This window comes from Pocillopora verrucosa, chromosome 4 (genome assembly GCF_036669915.1).
Source record: "Pocillopora verrucosa isolate sample1 chromosome 4, ASM3666991v2, whole genome shotgun sequence".
Taxonomy (NCBI): domain Eukaryota; kingdom Metazoa; phylum Cnidaria; class Anthozoa; order Scleractinia; family Pocilloporidae; genus Pocillopora; species Pocillopora verrucosa.
This window is the reverse complement of record NC_089315.1, coordinates 22,925,781-22,939,710: the sequence shown is the minus strand read 5'-3', so window position 1 is coordinate 22,939,710 and position 13,930 is coordinate 22,925,781. Positions and strand designations below refer to the sequence as shown.

Here is a 13,930-nt window from a genome sequence, read left to right as displayed (position 1 = left end):
CGCAACATATGCTCTACTCTTCCATTTTATGGTGCAGTGACAATTGGTGAAGAATCTCTTTATCTTGCAGCATAGTGTACATTTGTATCATCACAGGCAGACCACACTATGTTTTTGTGGTTAGTAATTGTTGACATAAGACAAACAACATCTGAGGGTTATGAATAAAGCTCTGAAAATTTGACTGGCAGCCATTAAAGGAATTTGAAGCATGCAGACCATTTCAAATTTACCAATCAGCAATTGACTTTGTTTTGAACTGCAGTGGACTTCCATGGAAGTTGCAGCACCGTGTGGTTAATTTGAAATGGCCTGCATGCTCCGAATTCCTGTGGTCACCAAGTTTGGCAACGATCATATTGAAAATGCTGTATTGATGATTTCAGCATTGATTTTCTTGGAAAATGTTGAAGGAATGAAGCTCAAATTTGGTGAAGAGATAGAGCAACATTATCTCTAACTGTTGCCAGTTAGGAGAGATTTTCAATAGCTCGGAGTGTAATTAGAAATAAGCTTCTTCTTTATAATCTTTTTCTAGGAAGATGTTTTTATCACCATTGCAAGTCATAGGGAAGATTCCTCTGATTCATCAGGATTTCTGACAGGTTCCTTGTTTGACAATGGAGAAAGATCTTCTCTAGCAATTCCTGATCTGACATTCGATGCAGAGGAATTCCTAAAGATACACAACGAGAAACTTGCCCTCAAGAGATATGGGGCTTTTTTTGCTGACTATTTGTACACAATGGAAATTGAACAAGAGAGTGATCAGGATGCTGGGGAAAATCAGTTTGAAGGGTTAGAAATTTTTGGTGAAATACGACTTGTGAAGGAGATGTCTTTCAAACGATTGATTGTGGGCCCAACACATTTACAGCTGTCAACAAGTATGATGCATAGATTGGAGCTTGTTTTGAAGCTGGCATTTGATGATATTGTTCCAAGAAAAGGTATGACCTACACAGTGTACATATCTCTTTTTATTGTTTTTTTAGAGGGCACAGTAACGAATCTTGCAATCTGATTGGTTCTTTACCCGGTCAGTATTTTCCTATCTCTGCCCACGGGCCACGGTAACGCTTTCTTGAGTCGCCGAGTACATCCCAACTTTCATTGTCATTTTTCATAAATATACCTCGTTTTTCGGCTGGGCAGTATTTTTAAGCAAACACTTCGGTCACTACCTCAAGCCGATAAATAACTTATGAATCCTCTCTTTTCTCTCTATCAAATCACTTTAGTTGACAGAAAAATATTGGTTTCAGAATGAATTTATATAAACAATAGTGTCATTACGTTGGTTGACAAGCGGCCTAAAAACCGTCTGCAATTAATTTTAATCGTTCACAAAAAGTACCCAGAAAGTTGAAACGTGAGGTATTTGGTTACAGTTAAACTGAACGATGGAACTTTCATTCATTTAATATCTGAATTTTCTCGAGCAATTTGTTCATAGTGAAAGAGCGAGCGAAGTCTTAATTTAAGTTCTACAACAAATATACGCTCCTGGTGAGTCTTTCCAATTCCGTTCAATTTGGACATTTGTACCTTAAATTGCACAACAGAAATTGAAGGAATTTTTTGAGAAAAGGCCGCATTACATTCCCTTGTGTCTCGTTGGAGTGTGCCGTTCGAATTTAGTTTTTGTGAAGGAAAGATCAGAGTTAAACACGCCATTACAGCAAACAAACGAGCAAACTCTCACAACTTCAAAATAAAAAAATGGAATTTACTCACAATTACTTTCCTCGCCGTTTACTTAATGAACAGAGGTAAATCTTCGTACATGAATGAATGGTCGATGAGAGTGAATAATACTTTCCGTTAGATCATTAACTGATTTTGAAGAAAACATTGTCGTGACAGTCCTTGCCAAACTAGTTCTGTTGGTTTTCAAATGTTCCTATGCTTTTTTTTTTCTTGCGCGCTCTCTAATTGACAGGTGTCAGATTGTGACAGATACTTGTAAAAATAATGTTTCAAAGTTTGTTTGGAAGCCTTTTAAATCACCTTTATCGTTACGGAAATGAAAATGTTTCGCTGAGGCATCTCTCTTAAATTTGCATCACCTCTGTTTTAACTACCATTTACTCACTCAAAAATTGTTCAGTTTATGGAAGATCTTGCCGTATTTACAGCCATAAATCATTCGGGTTCTTTCGGAAAGAATTTCGTCAAGTTTAAAAACAATGAATATGTTATTTACTGGCTAAGGGTCGGTCCGTATGGTGAAAAACTGTGACCTCGGTCTTGAAAATGCTGCCCTCGGCCTACGGCCTCGGGCAGTATTTTCAAGACCTCAGTCACAGTTTTTCACCATACGGACCTCCCAGCCGGCAAATAACATATATGTACAGAGTAGTTTAAAGAGGTCATATGTATACATCACATGTACATCTTACCTTGCATTTACTCCAGTCCTGATGTCTGCATATGACCAAATATTCCATGGTAATTTTTACTATTGACAACAGTCATTTGAAAAAAAAATAGACCTCCCCATTTTAACTTTCATGATCATAACTATTTTCAAACCTCTGTGAAGTTGACCCTTGATGAGGAAATGGCCTGGCTGATTACCTAGGGTAAACACAGGATTTTTTTGATAGAAACTTGAATAACCAGAAGAAGAATCTTGCTGAGTAAGATGTTGAGAAATATATCATGAGCACACAACAAAGAAAAAATTCTAAGTGTTTGTCAATGAGTCAGATCCCACAGCTTTGTGCTTTGATGTGGCATGGTATGAGGTCAACTCCTCAGGGAAGATTTCTTTCTTGATTTCAGAATCTTCTGTGAATGGTTTCAGCCATGAAAAAGGAGTTTGATTTGAGCATGGTACTTTATTATATGCATGAATGCTACATGTACGTACTGCAATGTAATATGTTCAGTCTATTTTTTATAACTAATGCAGTTTTATTTTGTTGACATTGTAGAAAAATGTGAACCGTTCTATGATGAGTTCATCGAGAAACAGCTTCTGGCAGGCAACATTCCAGCTCGTAATTCCAGCATCACCCTGGTGTCTTTTACTGCTACTCTACCAGCTGCTGACCATGGAAAGATGTCCCAAGGTCCTCTACTGCACCACACAAACAGCAGCACAGAGCTACACACTGTCTCCTCACAGTTGTCACTACAGAGCATTCCTGATGTAATTATGAAATATGTTACCTAATTAAAGCTGTCTCAAAAGTTTACTGTGCATGTAGATCTAAAAACCGGGGAACTCTTAGAATTGAATTTTGAGTTGTGGGATTTGTTTATCCATGCCAGTTAATCTTTTGAATTTCATTGTTCATTGTTTTGAATGTCATGACATTGATAGTGATAGATAATTATTAGGTGTTGACATAGGGCCTGAGGAGTCTTAAAAGAATCTTTTTTCTTCAAAGGAGTCTTCATAGATTTATTTTTGATAATGCTCAGCACTTGCTTCACATTTCCTCCCTTAACTATATAAAAAAAATTCCTTCAATAAAAGTGGGTGAAGCAAGAGGAGCAACTTGGTACTGTTATTCCTCTTTGTTAGTCCATTTCATGTTTTTCCCACTTTCTTACAATTTCCAAGATGTTTTTTACACAGCTTTGGGTGTTTATTAAGCCAGAGAGGGAGTGATTGACTGATGTGGTGTTCTATTAGATGAGAGTATCTTTCTTTCCAGGTTGAAGATACTGATATTGTTCCCGAGGTGGTCTGTATTGTTCAGATCAGTAGAATTGATGTCCAAGTAACAGAACCAATGTACCCAACAGAGCTTACTAAACTGACTGTAGCAAATGCAGAATACCCTGCTGGCAAAGCCATGCTCATGTGTACATACTCTGATGTGTCTGCCCAGGTTTGTAATTTTAGTACAAACAGCAATAAATTTATTTGTAAGATCTTATTGCTGATTCTGTCCAAGAAATTTACCTCAAAGGCCTCCTTGTTCTTTTAGATTTTGGATTTTTTTGTTGCTACCATGGTTGGAAAATTGCTTAAATATATTTAATCGTCATTGTCTGTAATTACAAGGCCACCCCTCACTTAAAACAATTAATTGAATATACAAATGCTTGTTTATCAGTTTCCAATCTGAGAACACAATCATGTTTTGCCTTTCAATCCTCCTTTTGTAGCTTTTTGGCATTCAAGTCAGTGTAACACAGCTTCACTCTGATGTAATAGACATGCCTTTGGTTAACATCATTCCAGCATTCAGTGTGGCTGGATCATTAAGATTTTGCATTTTGCCTGAATCGTGGTAGGCCTTTCTTATCTTTATATTTTTGTCGCAATAGTTTTTCATAATGTACAGTAAATATTACAGACATAATCGAAAATAAAGTGGAAATATTTAATCTGAATCTGTACTTAAGGTTCTCGAGTTTCTCAAGTTGAATCACTTAACAATTGTTTACCACACTCTGTGTTAAATAGTTGCTCTTCCAAACGGTCTGTTAGTGAATAGCATCCTGAACCTGCAGGGTCAAGCAATTAAGAAATGGAAGAAAGTAGTACATCACTCCACCATTTCTAATGCTCAGCTATTTTGAATTTGAACAACTAATCTAATCTAAATAGTCCAATAGTCTTTATTTCCAAACTATTAAAGAACATATGTTATGATACAAACCACACTGCTACATTGACTAATACATTAACTGCAATAGAGCTAAGTCATACTTAAAAATCAAGAAATTAATGATTGAGTTTTTAAAGTGCGTGGTGTTTATGTTAGGGCCACAACAATACCTTTTCCAGAGGATATAGCTGGGTGATTTAAAAGGTGGCATGATTGTTGACAGCGCTTGACCTGTAGAATAGGAGATGGTTTCAAAGACTGGTATAAGATACAGAAAAATTTAGTTGGTCTGTCTTGATCAGACAGAGCCATATTATTTCACAATACAAGTAGATAGGCCAGCCTATAGAAGTACAAGTCATGTGCATAAAAAGCTTTTCTCTAATGTGATTGTTGTGTCTTTTTTGTAGGGGTGGAGCAGACCTTCTTAAGAAAGAGGCTCACATAGAAGTCCCAAACTTTCAGACTATTTTGACGAAGCCTCAGTTTGTACTCATGTCTCACATTGCTGACTCTTGGGCAAGCAGCATGACAAAAGAAGGAAAAATGGCTCCAATTCCTAGAGCAATTGTTGGCTGTGTGTTCTATCCCAATGGTAAGCATACCTGGATATGTTGTTGGTCATGTAATTACATCATTTACAAAATTTATTGTTGCCACTCAAGATAGTAATCTGGCCTACAATAGTAAGTTGGTGTTCTTCTCTGCTGTAGATCAGTTTAGTATAAGTGTAAACCCTTCATACGACACTTCTATTACACTCAACTTGAGTAGTAATCAATGATTTCTTAATTTTAAAATGTCAGATCAAGACTCAGGAGGCATACAGCCTGAGTTGCAATTTAAAGTTTCAAACATCCAAGTGCAGTTCTGTGAGACTCAGTCTGTTGTTGGTGCAAGTGGTTCGGTGGGATCTGTTTTTGCCTCTCTCAAGTCCTGTGAGTATTGTCTTACAGCATTGTTAACTCTGAAACAAAGTATTACTCACTATAATTTCAGTTTTGTGGTATGGTGGACTATATTGGGCAAGAAATTGGTCTATTCATTGAAATGAAAATCTTCAGCCTCACCCATTTTGACACTAATTTCACACTTAGTTATTTCTAACCTTGGCAAGGTGACAAAAACTGTGGAACTCTCATAATGTCTAGAGGTGTTTCTCACTCATAGTCTGAGCTTCTGAGGCAAAAATCTCACTCAAGTTTCCAAGTTTAAATCTCAATTAACCTATGAATATCATTCCTGTACTCATTATTTCATAAGATTCCTCACGCACTCTAAGCTTTTAGGACTTGTAGAGCATTTAAGTTACCTGAAAATGAAATAAGATTTGTTGTTCTTTTGTAGGTGAGTCTGGTACTACTGAAACAACGCCTCTAGTTAAGGGTCCATCTGACACCTCAGAAATGTACACAGGCAATCTGTTTAGGTCAGCGCATCTGCAGGAGAACTTTGTTGAAAGTACAGGACCAGTTCTAACCTTCACTGTACAGTTGCCACAGGCTGCTATTAGGAGTGGTGACCCTGTGGCACAACCAGGTAAATTTTAATTTCATTGATACGTTGATTTCTTAGCTTATTCATAGTCCTTCGTGTCCGGGAAGGAGCAGTGAAAAAGTGGAACAACCTAAATCAGCAGATTGCCCTTACAGGCCGTTTTCATTTTCGTCCTTTCGCTCCCCAAAACCGGAGTTAGTAGAGGTGACATAACTGCAGTCTCTTCTTTTTGTTACTGCAACTTAGGGAAATGTAGCTGAATATTCTTGCTTCATCCGTCACATGCTTGCACACACAACCGACAACCCACAACTCCCTCGTTGCTCCGCCAATTTTGCTACTGAAATTAAACTACATAACATTTATCAACTCTACCTTGGTAATCAACTTAGTCAATCAGTCACTTATAAACCTACTTTCTTGTTTGTTTGTTTGTTTGATCTTTTATTTTTCTCAATAGTTCCACCGAGTGGTGATCAGTTGAGCGGTTTGGTCCTGTTTCATCTGAAGGGTATCACGGCTTCCCTTGATCCTCTGCTGTACAAGTGGATTTGTTATAAGTCTCCTGCACCAAAAGTAACACCCCGTCACAAAGCAGAACGAGAGAGGACTAAGACTACTCGGCAGCAGTCTCTTCCCAAAACCCCATCAGCCACCACCCCCAGAAAGAAATCATTTGCAAGAGGTAGGTACATGAAAGGTGTTTCATGCTACTTAATGTGGAATGTATTAAGAACTAGTCTCTGTAAGAATCAAACAACTGGGAAATGACAATTTGCAACCCCGCCTTAAAATTTTGAGCGCTGTCAGGCACTTAGGGCGATGCACAAAAATGCCCTTTTTAAAAGTTGCAGCACTCTTGTTGCCATGGTAACAAAGGCTATTTGTTCGCGGCCTAGTGCATAGCCCCTGAATGCCTAAAAAAAAAACAAAATTTTAAGGACGGGTTGAAAAGTTCCTTCTCCCTAGTTGTTTGATTCTCGCAGAGACTATTTTGTAGATTTTCAGGGAAAAATTTGCCATTTTGTTTTCGTTTGAAAACTCATACTTCTACAAGTACGTCCGTTTTGTTCCATGATTTAAGACATCCGCAAAGTTATCGCTGTTAAAAATGGAAACTACAGTATTGAAAAAGGCGTCAAATGCATTGCTTGTAAACACACCGGTCTTTTTTGTCGTGGACCAAGCTGAAAACGGAGACTGTTAAGAACGGTGGAGTAAAAATGTTTTTAAGCGTCGTCTGTGCCATCAACAATGTTTTCATGCAATTTGGTGTAGATTACATCAAACTGCATTCGCCATTCACAAAGAAAACGGTGGTTTACGTCACAAAATTAATAAATTCACAATACTTGTTAAAAATACTATTTTAATAGATTGTAAGGGGGCCTCTAGAAATCACGGGGCTTATATGTTTGGCGGAAAGCATCAAATACAAAACGAAAAGTAAACGAGAACGCTGGTGTGGGTGAAGATATTTTGCTTTGGTTTATTTGTTGGAGGCGAAAACTTATAACTTTTCCGAGCGCATTAGCGCTTTGAGGGACTAAGAAGCGTGCGTTTGCAGACTGTTCCTCCATCCTTACACAAATAATCTTATATAGAAGCAATTTTGATCAACATCTTAGCAGCAGAACTCCACCTTGAAGAGACTGCTTTTATTTTAAAAACTAATTGTGTTTAATTTGCTGTCCGGAAGAGAGTAGAAACAATATGATAGTTGTCATTGAAAACCATTCTAATATCCAAAACAACTGTCTTTCAGGGTATGGTTCGGTTGCCTCTCCAGCGAAAGAAGAAAAAGCAGATAGCAAACAAGACGAAAGTCCACAAAAACAGAGTCCACTAAATGAAAGCTCACAAGAAGTAGTGGATGGACGAAAGATGTTTGAGAATTGGTTATTTGACAAGCTTTCCTTTTTGACAGCCATGGAACTCCAAGTTAGTAGATGTCTCTATACAAAGGCTGTCAGGTTGCAATTTTTTGATATGCACTTAATACCTGTTTTCGAGAGAAACTGTATATTTTGTTTTCCAAGAGAGTGTATGTTTCTCGAGACAGATTCTAGGTAAGTTTTAAGATATCAAGGGAAACAACCTTTTTTCCAGTACCATTTTTCTATACTCAGAATGAACATTTCTTCCATTAATGGACTGATTAGGTATTTATCTCTTTGAATTCAAGAAAGTTCTCACACTCCCTCTTGTTTTCAAAGGTGACGGCTTGATTGTGTTATTTTTACGAACTTTAAAAGAGATCTAGCCTCAGGCTTCTGTCAGGTGCTGAATGCGTGCTTCTCCTAAAAATTGATCACGTCTAATGAATGAACCTTCGAGCGACACTTAGCGTGAAGAAGTTGCACAGATATTACTTGAAATTCTCTGAACTAGTTGAATGTGCTTTAACCCTTTTTCCTTACAATGTAAGGAAATCAAACCCGCAAATCAAACGTTAAGGTCACTCTGATAAGTGACATTAACCCCAAGTAAAGAAGCTCTTGATTGTGAAACAAATTCCCCTGCCAGAACCTTATGAAATATATGAAGAACAGTTTGGAGAAAATACATAGTTAGATTATTTTATTGAGGATAAGGGAGAGCAGCAAATATTAAGCCCTAACTCACGTTTCAGGTTCATATGAAGAGTGCTGTATTATTCCTGCCAGAGAAGCACATTGCTCACGAGTTTGAAACCAACGATATTGCATCTACATTTTCCACCCAATCCTTAAAAACGACAAACAATTCATTTCCACCCACACTGGTCATTTGCCTCCCAAGCTTTAAACTTCTTAGTGCAAACCACGAACCCATGTCCGTTAGGCAATCCCTGCCAGTGAAGAGACATCACAAAGACGCTACACGACGAGAAACGCTACCGTGGACATTAGAAGCAGAAAATCTAGCGGTGTACTCCGTGTACGTGAAGAAAAGCTCATCACTGAATGGAGAGGATCTTCAACCCGTTGTACATTATTTATTGTCAAAAGTGTCATCCACCGCCGTACTTGCATCTGCTCGAACATCATCCGTGCCAAGTTCCTCCCCACTGGCCCCGCTCCAGTTTCTCAAGCCGAGTAACGCGAGTGGGAGAAGGGTTTCCATGCTTGGATTTTGTGTTCACACAGATTTTCAACCAATTGAAGTCAGCTGCTGTGGGAAGCAGGTGAGACTGGTTTAAGTTGAGTTGCATTTAGATTGACCGTCGCTAAACCAAAAAGCGATATCATTGCGACGGCTGATTAGAACACAATGAAGTATCACAAGGGGTCATTGAGAACTTGAGGTTGTTATTGACAAGAGGCGCTTTACACATCAAGCGTGGTTGATGTTGGTTATGCCTGTGATTTGCTAAGGGGATTACGTGAGTTTGCCAGATCCTGAACCAATGCAAAAGGGTCACAATGGGGTCAACCAAAAGCCATAAACGGCCAAAAAATTTACCCGATAGGCGTAAAAATTAACAATTTATAACCAATATTTCGTAAAAAAAAGTTAACCGCTAAAAAATTGGAAGGATTCTAACCGTTAGCCGTCAAATGGCCAAAATTTTAACCGTAAGCCGTAAAAGCCATCACCTCATTGAGACCCTCATGCAACCTCGTATTTCTTACTTTCGACAAGGAAATTGGAAGCGTGTCGTTCGTAATTGTTTTAAGACTGCTTTTACTCTTTTTTCGTTTTCTTAGATGCAGTTAGTCGCCAACTTGTTGGAGGGTCTTCTCACAACCTGCTTTTCAACCCCAACATCTTCCTCTTCCGCCGACACTACTTCCGGTATGCCTACTTCCGTCACCCATCCCACCGCGCCAGCTATGAAACGGACAACCTCTCTTGCTTCATCATCCTTTCAAGACCAAGTAGAGAGTGAGATGGCACCAACCGAAACCGTGTCATCAACGACCTTTTCACAAGTCCAACAGGTATGCCAAAAGCAAAAGGGGGGTGTGTTGATTGGGCATGTCTGCTGAGGTCCTTAAACCCTGATCATGTTAATAGAAAAAAACTAAAATCTAATGTGTAAATTGAGGAATGTCTGCTTCATACGGCCACTACTAATATACTTAGACAGTATATTTGGCGTCAGATTCTGTAGAAAGCAAAAGCACCCGCTAATCTTTTGCAATAACTAAGTAGTCATCTTTTATAATATCATGGTCTTTCTTTTACTTCTTACTTCTTTCAGCCTTCCAACGCCATTCGAGTTTCCCTGTGGTTGCAATGGACTCTTCCTCGAGTCGTTGCTAATCTATATAGTCGATCAGCGGTCGATCATTCGGCTGTATGCGTCAGTGCCGAGTTAGAGGACCTAACAGCTTCAGTTGATTTCAGTGACACCATACTTCAAATGCAGTGCAAGATCGGAGCTTTCAATATTTCACACTTCACACACAGGTGTCTTTTTCAGATGTTTATGTGGTACAATAATGTATCTTGTTAGTGTTAATCATAACTTAAGGCGCACGACGGAATTTAGGTGATGTACGTATGTAACAGACTGGGTTTGAAATGACGAACAAAGTTCTCTGACGGCACGAGGATAGTGATCGTACGCGGACATCTGGGTAATTGGCAGAGACCAGTTTTAATGATAAAGTAGTAGTTTTCTAATTTACGTACTATGCCAAAGTTACAAAAGTGTTCCAAGATAATGCAAAAAACTCCATGTCTTAGTTTTAACACAAACCGAAGTTGCAAAATGTAGGTGTGAACGTCCGCTAAGACTGATTTTGAATTTGTTTTCATTTACAAAGCTCTGATGGTTTCTGGGAACTTGGTCATTTCAACGGCATATTATTATCCTGTAATGACATCATCTCGTCCAAATCACTTTTCACGTCTGCAAGGCGTCCGTCCAGCGGTCGCCGGGAAAATCCAGGCCCAGGAGCGCACGGATTTCTCACGATCATGTACAAACGCTCCTCCCTTCACTTAAAGAGACGCAGATCTTCTTCTGTGGAAAGGACTGGTAAAGAGGAAGACCAATATAAAGACCAGCACGAAGTGCACGTCAATATTCAGCCGTTTGATGTCGTGTTGTGGTGCCCAGCTATCGTTTCGGCTCTTAATACGTTTGATGTAAGCTTGTTAGAGAAGTTTCGTTATTTGTCTGAAGACAAGAATGACGCCGAGAAGACAGAAAATATGTTCATTCCTAAGAACGACGAAGAAGCGGAAAAAGCTGAAAGTCTCACTGTTAATGTTGAACTCTTACCACTTCTTTTTGTCAACATGAGAAATCTAAGATTGTTCATTCCGGGTTTATTCGCTGGGAAGGATCCAAACTCGGCACAGGAATCGGAAAGAATTCATTCTCAAGAGGACATGGCTGTAGTTCAACTTTCAACAGTCGCTGTTTCTCCTCATCCTGACAACCCAAACTCCAGGAAAGTTTTGAATCACAAGTTTTACGAAAAGTTTCGTAAATTCGGTCGTGGCTCCAGGCAAGCCCTGGGCTATGACATCCATGATGTACAGTACCAGATTGATCTGTGCGGGTTTGGCGTGTGGACGGGGAGTTGGGAACAACTCTGCGGGAAACACAAACATGAGGATGACCAGGAACTGGTTGGTATTGCAGTGGACCAGAATCCAGCACTCGAGTGGAACACTCAGATGTGGTATGTGTTTGTTAAAGATGTCGTATTCGGTGGTTTGACATAGAATACGAGCAATCGATAAACCATGCTATATTGGCCTATAATTCAGATGAGGGTGTTCATGAAATGCGCGATGAATTATCGATTGATCAGTCATATAGCGGGTAGTAATGACGTAAACAACATGGTAGTTTCTGTTTATATCTATTTTTCATATGTTCAGTCAAATATCCTGTTCTTGTGAAAGTTTTTCGTTGAAAAGGTCAAGATCAAGTGGCTGATTCATTCAAAGTTGTGTTGGTCTAGTCCGCCGGTCACTTGCACTCTGTTTTCTGTCTCATCCATTTAAATTCAAACCGACTCTTCCAGTTTGAAGTGGAAATGATGAGAAGAGCAGCAACTCTAAACTGAAAATACTGTTATTGGCTAAATAACGAGGAAAATAAATCGAAATGAGCCATCAAAGGAAATATGGTATGATAATCTGGAAATACCAAGATGAAACACAGTTGCAGGTGTGTAATGAATGTACCAGATTGCTTAAAGAATGACCCTATGTTTGGCTTTCTCTCTTTATCAGGCGTGGCACAGAGGAAGTTCGCGTCACTCAAATAATTTCCGGTTCAGACTTTAGAGTGGTTCTTGCTCCCGCGATATCAGTGGAGAAATACGTGGCAGTGGACCGCTCAACAGTGTCTGAAAGAATCCAAGTCTGCGGGTGGTCGCTGGAGTTTAATGTCGTCACAGACGTAGATTGTTTTCTTAACAAGGAACAGGTATATTGACACCAAAAGAATTAGATAATGCACTCATTGTTGTAAACCGGAGAGTAATCGCACATCGTATAGCACAAGTGTACATGTGTTCTTTACTCGAATTACAGTGTATTTACCCAATTAACGCTGAGGCGTTTATCCAATTTTCAGCGTTTCGATGCAGCGTTTATTCAAGGGCTGCTTGTATTTAAAAATCATATCTCTCAAATTAGTCAGCAATAGATAAAACGTAATTATTATTTCAAAGGGAATCGTGGTTAAGTTCCAATAAGTCTTTCTTGGTCAAAATATAAACGGAACCGTACTTCTTTTCCCTTCCAATCCTCGACTACCTTCCCATTGTTGTGGCTGGGTGCAGCCTTCATTGTTTATTTTTCCTCAATTTGCGGCGTTTAATTGAGTAAATACGGTTTTGTCCAGACCCATACAGATGTCATATTCAGAGTCAAGTGAATAGTTTTTGAGGTAGTTTTTTTTTTGGTTAGTCGTTTGTGTGGCTGGCCAGCAACAAACGAGTCGAATTAAATGACCTGTTTTACCAACAGATTGATACTGACCAACTGCAACGGACGAACGCTAAATAGGCTCCATAGCTTTACGGCAAATCTGACAAATCAATTTCCTCAAGCTAAACCTACTTTGCATTCAACTGGCAACTCTCTTAAGGGATTATTATGATTTTTGGGTAACACCAGAACCAGCTTCCCAAGTTGAGGTTATTTAGATACTTAGATACTTAGCAATAATCACGATTTTGAGTAACTAGCACAGAACACAATGTAATTTTTTTTGACAGATTCAGCTGCTTCAGACTCTCTCTGCAGAGAATCTAAAAACCCTCTCCAATTCGTTGAGCGTACCTTTGAATGAGAGCGCCAAAGCGTCTTCTGACTCTTCTGTAGTCCGTGGCCCAGACGATGTCTTTTTGCAAAGTGTTGACAGAATCGACAGCGGGTTTGAGAGCACACGTAGTAATCTGTCTCCAAATTTCAGAAAAGACAGGAGTGGAATTTCAAAATTTCCTGTGGAAAAAGGCTCGTGCAATACGTACAAACCACCTGAAAAACAAAGTGAAGTTCCGTGGGAAGTCTTCCTTACCGGAAGGAAACTATCAGCAGCAGTTTACTCTCAATTTCTACTCGAAGATAAATTCGAAGACAGAGTCTTTGCCTCTAAACAAAGTATGCCGGGGAGGGGCAAATCTATTCAGATTAAACCTTTTTTACGAGTTGAACTGGTTCATCCTGCTCTGATCGTGAACACTCAGTCTAGTGATCCAAGGATTCAGGTTTCCTGTTTTGACATCAGCATCACTGGACCTTCTACTGAAAAAGGTACAAGATTTTCTTGCAAATTTAGTTGCAGCTGAAGGAGCAACGTTTCCGTTCGTGTATCTTCAAAATGTATATGTTGTCTACATTTTTCAAATCGATGCTAGCAATCCGTGTCAGTCATTCTCCTCAATCTTTAACCCTTTCATTCCCAA

General features: G+C 39.1%; 1 protein-coding gene across 1 annotated transcript in view; it reads left to right on the top strand.

The window, feature by feature from the left end:
• Positions 1-13,930, top strand: part of LOC131778705 (intermembrane lipid transfer protein VPS13B) — a 33,338-nt gene that overhangs the window by 2,367 nt on the left and 17,041 nt on the right. Inside the window, exons 3-17 of the mRNA XM_059095127.2 lie at positions 539-950; positions 2,940-3,157; positions 3,669-3,845; positions 4,126-4,250; positions 4,982-5,166; positions 5,378-5,509; positions 5,919-6,110; positions 6,529-6,753; positions 7,834-8,009; positions 8,701-9,234; positions 9,758-9,991; positions 10,255-10,463; positions 10,823-11,689; positions 12,249-12,444; positions 13,241-13,778. Of these exons, the coding sequence (XP_058951110.2) occupies positions 539-950; positions 2,940-3,157; positions 3,669-3,845; positions 4,126-4,250; positions 4,982-5,166; positions 5,378-5,509; positions 5,919-6,110; positions 6,529-6,753; positions 7,834-8,009; positions 8,701-9,234; positions 9,758-9,991; positions 10,255-10,463; positions 10,823-11,689; positions 12,249-12,444; positions 13,241-13,778 (4,420 nt within the window). The remainder of the gene's footprint in view (positions 1-538; positions 951-2,939; positions 3,158-3,668; positions 3,846-4,125; positions 4,251-4,981; positions 5,167-5,377; positions 5,510-5,918; positions 6,111-6,528; positions 6,754-7,833; positions 8,010-8,700; positions 9,235-9,757; positions 9,992-10,254; positions 10,464-10,822; positions 11,690-12,248; positions 12,445-13,240; positions 13,779-13,930) is intronic.